The 13,973-nt window shown below is 45.9% G+C and overlaps 2 protein-coding genes across 2 annotated transcripts in view; one reads left to right on the forward strand and one right to left on the reverse strand.

Annotated features, from left to right (window-relative positions):
* The window catches only part of LOC114244349 (furin-like protease 2), a 282,788-nt gene that overhangs the window by 191,726 nt on the left and 77,089 nt on the right, over positions 1 to 13,973 (reverse strand). The window lies entirely within an intron of this gene.
* LOC149500437 (uncharacterized) lies at positions 2,838 to 3,723 on the forward strand. Its single transcript, XM_089736580.1, has 2 exons — positions 2,838 to 2,905; positions 3,012 to 3,723. Exons 1-2 carry the CDS (start codon positions 2,838 to 2,840, stop codon positions 3,721 to 3,723), a joined length of 780 nt encoding a protein of 259 aa, XP_089592706.1.

Genomic DNA, 13,973 nt, shown 5'->3' on the forward strand with positions numbered 1-13,973 from the left:
GTTGAATGTAGGTACGAGTGCCTGGACTAGTGTTCGTCGCCCGAACACGGCCGGTCCATTACTGGCTCTGCATCATGAACTAATTAGTCCGCAGCGTGGAGCCCGCTTAACAATACTCGTATTACGGCTTTGTTCGCGATTAACCGTTTTATTATTCGAGCAGAAGATTCTGTCTTCGAATACGAATACACTTTTACCTATTGTCTTTATATTATGTTCAAAGCAGATACGTATAATTAACTCACAAGGTTTGCTTTCGTTTTTTTTTCCTACCTAAATTGACCTTAGAGGGCTATGTTATGCTTCGTCAGGTTTGAGCCCCGTGAACTCACCTACTGGTTAAGGTTACGGGGAAATGGTCTCTCAAGACCATCAGCTTAGGTAGGAAAAAAAAAGGGGTATGCCAGCAACACTGAGCGAGGGCCTTCATACATACGTAAGAACATTATATTATTGTCGACCGTCATTTTTATCAATAAAGCAATTTGAAAATAGTTTCTTGTCTTTCTCTATCAATAAGATTTTTTTTTTTTTTTTTTTTTATTGCTTAGATGGGTGGACGAGCTCACAGCCCACCTGATGTTAAGTGGTTACTGGAGCCCATAGACATCTACAACGTAGACGCGCCACCCACCTTGAGATACAAGTTCTAAAGTCTCAGTATAGTTACAACGGCTACCCCACCCTTCAAACCGAAACGCATTACTGCTTCACGGCAGAAATAAGCAGGGCGGTGGTACCTATCCGCGCGGACTCACAAGAGGTCCTACCACCAGTAAGAAAAAAAAGACGAAAGGTATACCTAATAGTAACAATATTTTAAAAAATCTAAATCTCGTGGTATATCAGGTTATAATTGAATTTCGATTACCACGTACAGAACTACAAAGATGATGGTACTTAATCGTGCAAGCTTACCCGTACCCTCGTTTTCACTTTTCGGGCCAATGTCGAACCTCCTTCAGAGTTAGGCGCTTACAAATACGCGCTGCCATTATTAATTAAGTACAAGTTTTGCAGGTTTAATTTTTATTTCATCATCTTGGGAGTCGTTCGCGAACGCATATAAATTACGCTTTTCCACAGAAATATACATAGCAGGCAGGCATGATTTGAAGATTTGAACACTGGCTAGCATCGCCTGACACGAGTACGCCGGTCTCCTTAGCGACTATGAAACAACGACCAATAATAAACTGTCCGGTTATTCACCAGAGGCTACGGGAAAGCAACTTCAGTTATTGCTGAAAAAATTATTTCTTCATCCTACCTGGTCAGCAGTCCCCTTCAAATTTTCCCTCAGTTTTAACGGTAGGTACTAGTAACAGTAATGCGTCTACTAAATACTGCGAAAGCCGTAACGTATAATACAATGAAAACTACGACGTCACGTCTCAAGATTAATTTGCGGAATCCACGAACAATTGACACTGGCTGAGACTTTAACTGACCTCCGTTTACCTATAGCAAGAAAAATATATCAAATTACATTTATTACGAGTTTAAAATAAAATAAAAAATACACAAAAATAAGCCACGGACTCTTTAAGAGTAATAACTCAAAAACGTAATTACCTATATCAATTTAGGTTTTTAAACAAACGTTTAAACAAAACAAATTTAGGTTTTTAAACAAACGTGCGTCATTTCGTCACGTACATTTAACGCGATTTACGTAATCATATTATATTGCACACGTAAGTACAATAACGGCCTTATTCTCTCTTTATCTGTTGCAATAAAGGAATTAATGCATTATCTAATTAAAAAGAGAATCATTGTTCACTTTTTTAACAAGTCTTAGAGAATTTGTCACTACCCGGCCCCTCTACTCAGTGACGTCAGGCGGTGGGGCGAGAGTCACGTCATCGCGCCAGGTGCCTATAAATAGCAACGCCTTTGCTCGAAACATTCATTCGATCGGTGGCGTTCGTGAGAGAAGGTAGTCGTGGACATGGTGTGCGTGAGTCATTGTTTTAAGTCTCTGTAAACGTGTCCCAACTGTAATTTTTTTTAAATGGTTCTTCTTCTGATTTTTAATATCAGAAGTGGGATAAAGGACTCAAATAGCCCACAGTAGAGTAAAACTCTGAACTTTGTTTTGTTTTACAATTACTGCTTACTTTGATGCTTTCATACTTTTCTCAATCCGTGGACCTTACCCAATGGTGAGGATGGTGCCTCACGGGCATTGTCGCCAGCTCGGGCCCCTCAATGGTTCCTGCGGCAGTAGCACGCAAGCGACGTGCCGTTGCCTACGCGCGCCCATCTACTTTTGGCGTGCATACTGCACGTGTTGCTCGCGTGCCGCTGCCTGCGCGCGCTCATCTACTTTTGGCGTGCATACTACACGTGTTGCTCGCGTGCCGCTGGCTGCGCGCGCTCGCCTGCTTCAGACGTGCATACTGCGCGCGCTCTCACTTCTTGCGTGCAGACTGCGCGTGTTGCTCGCGTGCCGTAACTGTGCGCGTTTGCCTACTTCTGGCGTGCAAAATGCGCGCACTGCTCGCGTACCGCTGCCTGCGCGCGCTCATCTACTTTTGGCGTGCATACTGCACGTGTTGCTCGCGTGCCGCTGCCTGCGCGCGCTCATCTACTTTTGGCGTGCATACTACACGTGTTGCTCGCGTGCCGCTGGCTGCGCGCGCTCGCCTGCTTCAGACGTGCATACTGCGCGCGCTCTCACTTCTTGCGTGCAGACTGCGCGTGTTGCTCGCGTGCCGCTGCCTGCGCGCGCTCGCCTGTTTCTGGCGTGCATACCGCACGTACTGCTCGTGTGCACACTGCACGTGATGCTCGCGAGCCGCCAACTTCACGGTGCCGTACGACTGGCAGTAATGCAGAGGGCGATGCCACTCGATCTGCGGCCTGCTGCTATGATGCCTTTGGATTATCTATCAGGACGGTCGAGCGGGACGCCCGCCACACATGGTGCAGCCTCACATCGTGGGAGCAGACTGAAGCTGGGACGGCTGCCCTGCCGAACTTTCGAGAGGCGCGGTCCTAACAAGATCTTTCGCACGCTTCCGCATCATCGAGGGCCGGTTGCCGGTTACGACACCATTAACGTCGACTCCGTTACTGCATCCGAGCGCTGGAGGGCGCACTCCGACGTCGGCTTCGGGGGCCAACGAGGTGTCCGTGGCTGATGCGGAGACGCACGGAACGGGCCAAGCTTCCAAGGCGCTGCGTGATGCGAGCGTTGGCACGGCGGACAGGATTGTTGGTGCACTTTCTTCATTGCTTCAAGTAAGATCTAAGCATTATTACATCTCAAACTTTGACCCTAGTGTCCATGAATTTGACACGTGGTGTACGGAAGTAGATCGAGCTCGCGAATTAAATCGTTGGGACGATCGCGAATGCCTAAGGCGAATTGGTGGTTGTTTACGTGGTGATGCTAAAACTTGGTTAGATGAGTGGGTGACCGGAGACCGCACGTGGACAAATTTTAAAGCAGAGTTTAGATCGTTGTGTCCACGTGAGGTTGATATGGCCACTGTCCTTTATGACGTAATGAGCACAAGCTCCAACAAATTCACCACGTATGCAGAGTACGCACGAAAGTCTCTTTTACGTTTAAACATCGTCAAGGGGCTTTCGGACGAATTAAAAACCGCCATAGTGATTCGAGGCATTTCCGATCCTCAAGTAAAAGCGGCGACGGTCAACGCTAAGCTGCAGTCAAAGAATTTGGTCGAATTTTTGTCGGTATATGTGTAAAACCTAAGGGTGCACCTGCTCCTAGCAATCCTGTTTGCCCACCAAACACTAACACGTTCAATTCACGTAAACGTGATGTTAAATACGATCGATTGACTTGCTGTACGTGCGGGAAAGTAGGCCATCATTGTCCCAAGAAACCTAGGATTGAAAGTAATTGTGCGAGCTCGACAGTGCCTGTAGCATCTAGCCTCGCGGACCGGGGACGTATGTCTGACTCAGCCCTGCGCAGTTCAGAGACCCCCTCGCTTGCTCAAGCGATTATCGATGCCGTAAAGGCAGTCCAGCTTATAAGATCACAGAATTATTTTGTATCAAACTTCGACCCTAATATTAACAATATCGAGCCGTGGTACGAGGAGGTGGCCCGTGCAAAGGATTTAAACGGGTGGACCGACCATGAGACTCTGTCACGTGTGGCAAATTGCTCAAAGGGAGACGCAAAGGTGTGTCTAGGTGAATGGGTTACTTCTGATAGAACTTGGAACTTTAATAGTGATACGGGGCATAATGGGCCCTCAGGTTAAAGCCGCGAACGCTAATCTACTCACGATTTGATTTCATTTTTGGAGGTCAGGTTAGGCCGAGTCCTTGTAGGGTTCGGGCACTAGTTGTCAGCAGTGACGCGTAATATCAAACAAGTAGACGGGACTGTGTTGGCAAAATGGTCAATTGAACTTTTGAGATTACAGCTCATTCTGAACATCACAAAACGCAAGACAACAGATATCTGCCCTGCAGCTTCTGGTGGTATAGCGGATACCTTGGTCTCAAAGGAGACTATTGTTGTGTTGGTCTAGTAATGACCTGGGAGTCGCTGACTCTATATTGTGAAGTGATGTGTATTGGTTTTATCATTTGTAGTAATGTTATGGGTGGCATAAATGACACTAGCTGCGCAGACAGCCAGGCCAAGAACGTTTTATACGATATGAGTTGTTATAGTTTCTGATTATTTTTTGACCTTGTGTTGTCAATGATTGTTATGGTTCAGTTTTTCGGTTTACTACGATCCGGTCAGTACGGTCGAGCGGGACGCCCGCCACACATGGTGCCCTGGCGTGGTGAGTGGTCTCCAGAGGCAGTGGTGGTGCGTGCCGGCCGAGGCGCGCAGAGGCGCAGAGGGCCTGCTGGTGGCGCCCCTACTGATCAGCACCTTGCAATGCGCGCACTGCTGGCGTGCCGCTGCCTACTTTTGGCGTGCAGACTGCGCGCACTGCTCGCGTGCCGCTGGCTGTTGTTTTGCCCCGACATTGTGGCAATGCCCCGACATTGTGGCTGTTGTTTTGCCCCGACATTGTGGCTGTTGTTTTGCCCCGACATTGTGGCTGTTGTTTTGCCCCGACATTGTGGCTGTTGTTTTGCCCCGACATTGTGGCAATGCCCCGACATTGTGGCTGTTGTTTTGCCCCGACATTGTGGCAATGCCCCGACATTGTGGCTGTTGTTTTGCCCCGACATTATGGCAATGCCCCGACATTGTGGCTGTTGTTTTGCCCCGACATTGTGGCAATGCCCCGACATTGTGGCTGTTGTTTTGCCCCGACATTGTGGCAATGCCCCGACATTGTGGCAATGCCCCGACATTGTGGCTGTTGTTTTGCCCCGACATTGTGGCAATGCCCCGACATTGTGGCAATGCCCCGACATTGTGGCTGTTGTTCTGCCCCGACATTGTGGCAACGCTTCGTAGTTGATAGTGCCCTCTAAAAACCCCGATAGTGGTTATTGGATGGTAATGCTAACGGTTATGTTTCAATGTTTGTTGGCATTTGGCAATTGACAATGACGCAAGTGATTGTTTACTCAGTGTCTGAGAATCCGGACTCATTCATTGGCGAAACAATTAACTTTAAGCGTTTTTCTATACCGTATGTGCCTAACGTATACGGATATTGGTGGCCACCTATTCTGATATGATCACTTGAAGTGCACACTTGTGGTCTGGTTGGAGTGGGTGACTGCTAATAATAGCAAGAACAAACATTGAGCAGCTTACTAAGAGTTTTCTGTTTTGAATGACGATGAACACAATGGGAACTTATCCAATGAGAATGAGTCCCATGGTGAAGAGAAACAGGAAGACCAGGTTGGGGTGGTCGAGGGAGACCAGCCTGAAGGGAACCAAGCTGACGAGGCCGTTCAGCTGTCAGGAGAGGCCGTCTTAGAGAATTTGTCACTACCCGGCCCCTCTACTCAGTGACGTCAGGCGGTGGGGCGAGAGTCACGTCATCGCGCCAGGTGCCTATAAATAGCAACGCCTTTGCTCGAAACATTCATTCGATCGGTGGCGTTCGTGAGAGAAGGTAGTCGTGGACATGGTGTGCGTGAGTCATTGTTTTAAGTCTCTGTAAACGTGTCCCAACTGTAATTTTTTTTAAATGGTTCTTCTTCTGATTTTTAATACAAGTTTATATTTCAGTACATTTCCCTTTCAAATTCATTAGCGATAAACGATAGATATAATGCAGGCCATTCGCAAACCTATAACAAGATAATAGTGTAGCGTAATTTTTTTTCAAACTCGTACTGTGAATTCGATATGAATAGCCAAATACCAACATACTATCTATCTATAAAAATGAATTGCTGTTCGTTAGTCTCGCTAAAACTCGAGAACGGCTTTTTTTTTTTTTTTTTTCCACAGGAGAAAATCGCCGGATCCCCACCCGCGCCGCAGGTGGGGTATGTGGGAGTTGAACCCACTAAAAACTCCTGCCGCTCACAACCGGCGCCCTACCTCGGACCGGGCCGGAGCCCAGTCGGGGCTATTGAAACGGCGGGACAGGGTTGACGCAGAGCACATTACATCCATCCCACCGTCCCACGGACGCCGGACCGGTGGCCGCCAGCGACACGACCACCGGTTCCCTCGTTCAGCGGGCCGAGAGCCCGCTTTGATGGCGCCGCGTTACACCTTCCCCCAGAGCGGTCGGGGGAACGCGGTCTACCATCACCCGGCTTCCTATTGCGGGTGAGCGTGCCAAGCACGCCACCCCACGTCTGGGTCTCTCCCCGCACAAAACGGGTGGGACCCCTAGCTCTTAGGGGGCCAGGTCACGGATACGACCCCGGTCCCGACCCCCTGCTCGGCGGCGGCGGGTTTCTGCGTAGTGAGGAGAGCTTTCCCTCACTCGCCCCGCCGCCTCCTTCTGCGAGATGGTGCACTCGCAGAAGTCGAGCATAGCCTTCCATGACTCATCGCTGCCAAGCATCGACGCCACGACGCCAGGCAGCGACAAGTCAGGTCCTATCTTTGCGACCAGGACACGGCGCTGCACCTCCCACGCGGGGCAGACAGCGAGCGTATGCTCCGCCGTGTCCAGGTCGTGTCCACAATGGTGACACCTCGTCGTCGGCTCAGCCCCTATCCGGCGCAGGTACTTCCCGAAGCATCCGTGCCCGGTCAGCACCTGCACCAGACGAAAGGTGAGACGTCCTTCGCCACGATTCACCCAGTCATCAAAGACTGGGTAAACCGCCTCGACGGTCCGTAGCCCCCACGTGGGGTTGGCCAATCGTCTCGACCACGACTCGAGCACGGACCGCCGAGAATGGGCCTTCCGCGCCCGCAGCTCACTTTCGGGGAGACGCGCCACGCCCCGAGCACGAAGCTCGCTGCGCCACCGATAGTCGGCAGCGAGCGACTCCGCCTCCAGCTCCCATGGCGGCGTCCCCGCCAAAACACACGCCGCCTCGAAGGAGACGGTGCGATATCCGCGGATGACCCTGATGGCAACGGTGCGCTGCGGCCGGCGCAGGAACCGAGCCATAGTGGCCCGGTTGCGCGGCTCAGCCCACACAGGTGCACCGTACAGGGCCATCGATCGCACCACCCCCGCGTAGAGGCGGCGCACAACCTGATCCGGTCCCCCAATATTCGGGAGCAGCCGGCTCAAAGAACCGGCCGTCCTCATCAATCGGGGGACCAGCTCCGCAAAGTGAGCACGAAAGGCCCACCGGCTGTCCAACACGAGGCCGAGGTACTTCAACTGCACCCCGACCCCTATCCGGACGCCTCCAACCACGATGTGGGTGTCAACTGGTGGCGCCCTCCGCGGCCCGTGAAACCACAGAGCCTCGGATTTACTGAGCGCCACGTCGAGACCCAGCCTCCTTATCCTTCCGACGACGAGGGCCACTCCCGCTGTGGCGAGACGGGCAGACTCCCTAAAATCATCCCCCCGGGCCACGACCAACGTGTCGTCCGCGTAACAAATAACGCGGAGGCCCGGGAGGAGGGCGCCCCTCAGCACCCAGTCGTACCCGATATTCCACAAGAGGGGGCCGAGAACCGACCCCTGCGGAACACCACGCACGACCGGAAAACGATGAAGGGTCCCACCGTACCCGGTACATACGACCGACCTGGCCCCCAAATAGGACCCAACCAGCCGGCGGAGGTAGAGGGGCACTCCATGCCTCTCCAGTGCCCCCCCTATCACGGTCCAGGGCAGAGTGTTAAATGCGTTGGCGATGTCAAGAGACACCGCCAGCGCCACCCCACCCCGTCGAGAACGGCTAGACCGATTTGGCTGATTTTGGTCTTGAATTATTTGTGGAAGTCCAGAGAAGGTTTAAAAGGTGAAGATAAATATGAAAATGCTCGGAATTAAATAAAAATAACAATTTTGTTTTTCCATTAATGTGTCACCCGTCGGACGGATTCCTTTTGTTTGTTTTAAGTTTGTTTTATACAAAAGTTTAGGTCTTTTATATATCGATTGAGGCACTACGAAGTCTGCCGGGTCAGCTAGTACGAAATAAATAAAGATATTGCCGTACCTAAAAGACATCACAACGCAAGACCTCGGTAACGCCAAGGAATTATCATAGTGTGTACTGGAACTTACCGAGATTGACGAAACGAACATTCGTCCGGGCACATTGATTTAATGTTTCCTGTAGCCTATTGTCGTTTGGCACTGGATTATTGTAACAAAAGAAAATATCGCGCTTCCATGCTCGCTTTGAAAACGAAATACGAATGAACCGCTATATAGCCCTTGAAGAAGAATCAATAATAAGTATATTTTTAGAATACAATGACTTATGCATTGGTTCCGTGAAACGTACAATACGACTTTAGGTTATCTTCGACCGAGTCATTTTAAATGCACAAATATAACGGAAAGATAATGGTACTTACAGTGCTTCATTTAAGTTCCTATAACAACCAGTTTCTATTCACAATTCGCTCTGGAATGTTTAAGATAACGCGTAAATTCAATAAAAACTTTCAAAAACCGTAACCGTCATAGAAAATAGGAGCCAGATGCTCTAGATAGACCAGATCCGTTCGGTCCTCAACTATTGCGTTGGTCCGTTGACATGTGCTGCTCAAAGGCGAAACCAATGGAAGAATATGGAATAGAAGGAGCTGTCCTGATGGTTTAAAAAAATAGGGTACGGATTACGCGGAAGTAATAGTTTTTTTTCTTATTTATTGCTTAGACGGGTGGGCGAACTCACAGCCCACCTCGTGTTAAGTGGTTACTGGAGCCCATAGACATCTATAACGTAAATGCGCCACCCACCTCGTGATATAAGTTCAAACCGAAACCTTCAAACCGAAACGCATTTCTGCTTCACGGTAGAAATAGGCAGGGTGGTGGTATCTACCCGTGCGAGCCATTACGGCCCATTTATAACTGGTACACAGTGAAATGAGCTTCTCTCGATTGAAACTCTTATTAGTTTCTGGTTAGGTGCCTGTTTAGCTGTCATCGTCTCCAGCTTTGCGCCAGGTGACTGGTCGGAATCTAAGTCCACTATGGTCTTATGACTAACTTTGTTGCTTATTGTTATTGGATTCAAGACAAGTCGACTTTCCCTCGGGTAACCTAATCCACATCCTCATCCGGGAAGCCCGAACAGCCTCCTGGCCCCGATAGGGAGTCGCTAGTGCTGCCCTATACTGAGGCACTGGAATGAAGTCCATGTTGGCTCAAAACCAGCCATGGTCAATGTAAAATAAATAAAATGTACTGCTTTTTAAGATTTTGTATTACTAACACTTCATATGGAATTTAATTCTGAAATAAAATTTATTATTATTATTATAATAAATAGCATCCCTTCCATTTCCCGTGGCGATTAAGAGGTATCCTTTAAAAAGTATTTGTATATAAACACCGTCAGACACGACACCCTGGAGGCCTATGGTTTCACCAGCCCGAGGCGTCATCAATCAAGTTTAGTCTCGCATTAACGTAATAACCACCGCCTCCTCCGGATGTCGCCTTATTTTCCCTTTTTTTTCTTTCTTGGAAGCAATTTCAGACACGATACTCTCGTATTTCCGTCTTGATGGAAATCTATGAAGGACGAACCTATTACAGTTTTTGTTAGATATGTATCATTCACCTGCGAATTATGTTTTGTCAGGTTTAAATGTATTCAATTGAACTTGACAATAGGGATTAAGTTTAAATGTATTCAATTGAACTTGACAATAGGGATTAAGCAAATATTAATAATTCCTTTTTTTAGTCCCACAGTAACGCATGTTCTAGAACAGCGGTAAATTACCCCAAATGGGGTAAAACTGAAATTTTGGAGGATAAAAATGAAAACTTTTGTGAGTAAAAAGTAATGAAATGAAACTTCTTTAGAATCGTAAAATTTTTAGTTATTGTTTTCTTTTCAAAATTATCATGGGGTCTATAATATGAAAGATACTAAAAAGAAGCGATTTCGTTTTTTTTGTTCTTCGCCATGGGGCAATATCAACTTACACAAAAATATTTTGGGGTAATAATTATAGAAGTTCCCCGACCGTTGTTCCAGAATGATTCGAAATCTTAGGATTAAACATCACACAGTAAATAAAGCTACTACGTTTAGCAAAAACGTTTAGTGCTGATCTTAAATAGGTTAAGACAGGTAAGCCTTACTAAGGAAGGCGAGCTTGAGAAACAATTGTTTAAGTCCTGACTAAGCCTTGGACAATGAATTCTAATGGAAAGGAAATGCTCCAGTTTAAAACACGCGAATGAATTCCAAATAAAGCTTGGATAAATCTCGAATTACTCAACATAAAACCGTCTTGGTAGCGCGAAACTTCTGTGAAGCGATCAAACATTAAATTGATTCCTTCTATATTCAAACAGAAACCCGCTACGATAGAGACTCATGTTGTATAACCAGGTAATTATTTTTAATAGCGCGTTCAGAAATAAAAAGCCAGATCCAGGAATTGTCTTAAAAAATAATCACAAATAATTACTGGTGGTAGAAGCTATTACTGGTGGTAGGAGCTCTTGTGAGTGTACACGGGTAGGTACTACCGCCTACTTATTTCTGCCGTGAAGCAGTAATGCGTTTCGGTTTGAAGGGTGGGGCAGCCGTTGTTGTTGTTGTTGTACTGAGACCTTAGAACTTATTTCTCAAGGTGGGTGGCGCATTTACGTTGTAGATGTCTATGAGCTCCAGTAACCACTTAACACCAGATGGGCTGTGAGCTCGTCCACCATCTGTGTAATAAAAAAATTAATAAAAAAATAGTATATTTAAATTTTTGAAGTCTTATATCCGAAAGACTACCATGCCTGATATACTCGTACCGAGCGATACGACTATGACGGTGTTCAAATCCCGCAGCAGGTACAAATTTTTCCAATAAAATATACTTAAACATTCTTCGCAGTGTGCGATCGAAATCTAAACTCAATACTTTAAATCTCAAGGTAGGTGGCCATAATTACTCTGTAATGTCTATAGGTCCCGGTAACCACGTAACATCAGGTGGACCTTGAGCTCATTCTTTCAATACGCGTGGCCTACCAAATGTACTCTACGTATAGTCCTAAAAACTATAAACAAGTTAATTCACGAAGCAACGGACAAGAATGCGAACGCACTGCAGCAATTGCTATAATTGAAATATTTTCGTATCAAACAAGCTAAAATTCAACTGATCCTCAACAGAGGATGCCAGTAAACACCGCGAGAAAGCAAGCCAAAGAACTTCCACTAAATTCCTTAGTTGATTGCGGTCCTGTCCCATTCACGGAATAATTCACAAGCGAACGCGAGATGTAACATTTCAGTTGTACAAACAAACGGAAGTGTGTTCAGCTGCTTATTACATGTTTCACTTTATCAATTAAATTCAACCTACCTACATATTTCTGGTATATACAATTCAGACAGCTGCACATAAAAAGGAAGATAAGAAAAAATTGCGGACGAAAATTTTGTTGTATCTATTGTTGCAGTGCACGCAATGTATTTAACACAAATAAAATCCAGCCGTACCGCTGGCGACCATAATTTCGTCAAGTTTTTACAAGTCAACTCTGTACCGTTTGAAAAAAAATCGAAAGATTTCATTTCCTTAAATTTTTTGTGGTCATAGATAAATAAGTTGTATTTCTTAGCCATGCTTTATTAGCGAATGTATCCATGTATTTACCTTTAGTTCACATTAATTCAGGCTAAATAGACTCTTAAAGGTAAATATAGTAATATTTCAGCCAGTTATATCTTACAGCAGAGACGTAATTTAGCGAAGTCATTTTATGGCACGTAAACAATGTAAGTAACAAATCCTGAAACAATACATGCCCGGTTGCTCACGTTGTATGCTCACGATCCCATTGGCTCCATCCGCCTGCACGAGGACCCTCACCTACATTTTCGTTCGCTATTAAGAAATTTCGCCCAAGCATTCACTGCATAATTTACTGCTATATTATAAATTAGCTTAACCCCTCGGCGCCGGCGCGTATTTTAAGCCGTTAGACCTCCACTGTTTGTTGAAGACCAATTTGTAAAATTTAAGGTAGCGGGCCCGAGTTGAAACGATTAGTTCGCTGCTATTGTGATACAGTATCTTTGTTTTTACTGTTAATTTTATTGCTGGCTGTATATTTCGAGTTAACGTTAGCCATTTCCCGAGATAAAGGCTATAACTTATATAGCTGTGTTGTTTTACTGTTTTCGTGAAATGCTCGTATGGATAGACAGGCTGATGACGGCATTGGCGGTTTCCGAAGCCCATAGACAACGCAACGGGACTGTGCAAGATACCATTCACCTTGAGAAGGGAAATCAGCGGTGATATTTTTAAAAAAATTGTTTGATTTAATCGTCGGTGAATTATTCTGTTTATTCTGATAACATTGAATCATTTTGTATTCGACTAATAAAATAATATTATTAATTAAGAGCGGGTAGCATCCAATAGAGTTGCGTTTAACGGGCGAACGTTAAGTCGTTCATTCTTTTGTTTCATTTTTCATTCTTGTTTATTTTTTTTTTTAAATTAATGTTATTATTATATTAAATGTTTATTATTATTATTATTTTGTTGACAGCGGTCGTATGAGGTGGCCCGACATAAGCCCCGTTGATTCTAAATCACTAATTATTACTGTAATTTCCAATTGTTTGAGTAATTTAAGCGCCTATATAATTAAAATAGTGAAAGTACACACATAAGGTCTACATATTTTAATGTTTACTTCGGTTCAACGCCCACCATGGATTCCTGTGATGACGAGTTCACGAATCAACAATCACATGCTACAGCCGAGCCTTTGGACGCCGCGATATACATAAATACGACTTTGACAACGTAACAAGCGAATCCTTGGTAGAAAAAGGATAGGATGGTGCTTGTAACCCAGCAATACGTGCCACCGATGCAACAATGAGGGTATTACGTAATTAGGGGACGTTGTCGTTTCTATCAAATACCCGATGCTGCTCAAATAGTCGGTAACAGACACGACCACAATTTGTAATTACGGTAGTCACCCGCTGGCAAACAAACGACGTACGGGCAAAACGCGGCGGTTGCAATACATTACGCCGATAATTATGGATTAGCCCGTTGGAACAGCTCGTAATGTGTTTTAGATATATTTACGCCGCTTTTTGTTCGTATCTGTCGCGGATCAGATTACCCGGGTGACGCGTGTTTGTTTCGATAAACACGCGTTACGTTTTGTTTGGAATGCGATATTTTGACATGCCGGAAGTTTATCGTGATACAGCGGAAAAATCGTGTTTTTTTGTCAGTTATTTGCTGCGACTGAATAAAGAGGAGAAAACGAAACAATTTTGCACCAGTAAAATTGCTTCGATCGAAGGAAACAACACAAAGTGTAGAGTTTCACAACAATAAGGCACCGGAAAAGACTTTGAATTTTCAGTCAGCTAGTGTTTATAGCCTTACGAGTAAGACGCTGCGATGTGATGAAACCATCCGGGGCACAGAAACAACACACCATTTCTAAAATACG

This window comes from Bombyx mandarina, chromosome 21, assembly GCF_030267445.1.
Source record: "Bombyx mandarina strain Sakado chromosome 21, ASM3026744v2".
Lineage (NCBI taxonomy): Eukaryota > Metazoa > Arthropoda > Insecta > Lepidoptera > Bombycidae > Bombyx > Bombyx mandarina.

Coding starts and splice junctions, on each gene's coding strand:
- LOC149500437 (XM_089736580.1), top strand. CDS start 2,838: ATGCAGAGGGCGATGCCACTCGATCTGCGGCCTGCTGCTATGATGCCT. Junction 2,906..3,011: donor TTGGATTATCTATCAGGACG/GTCGAGCGGGAC, acceptor GGTCCTAACAAG/ATCTTTCGCACGCTTCCGCA.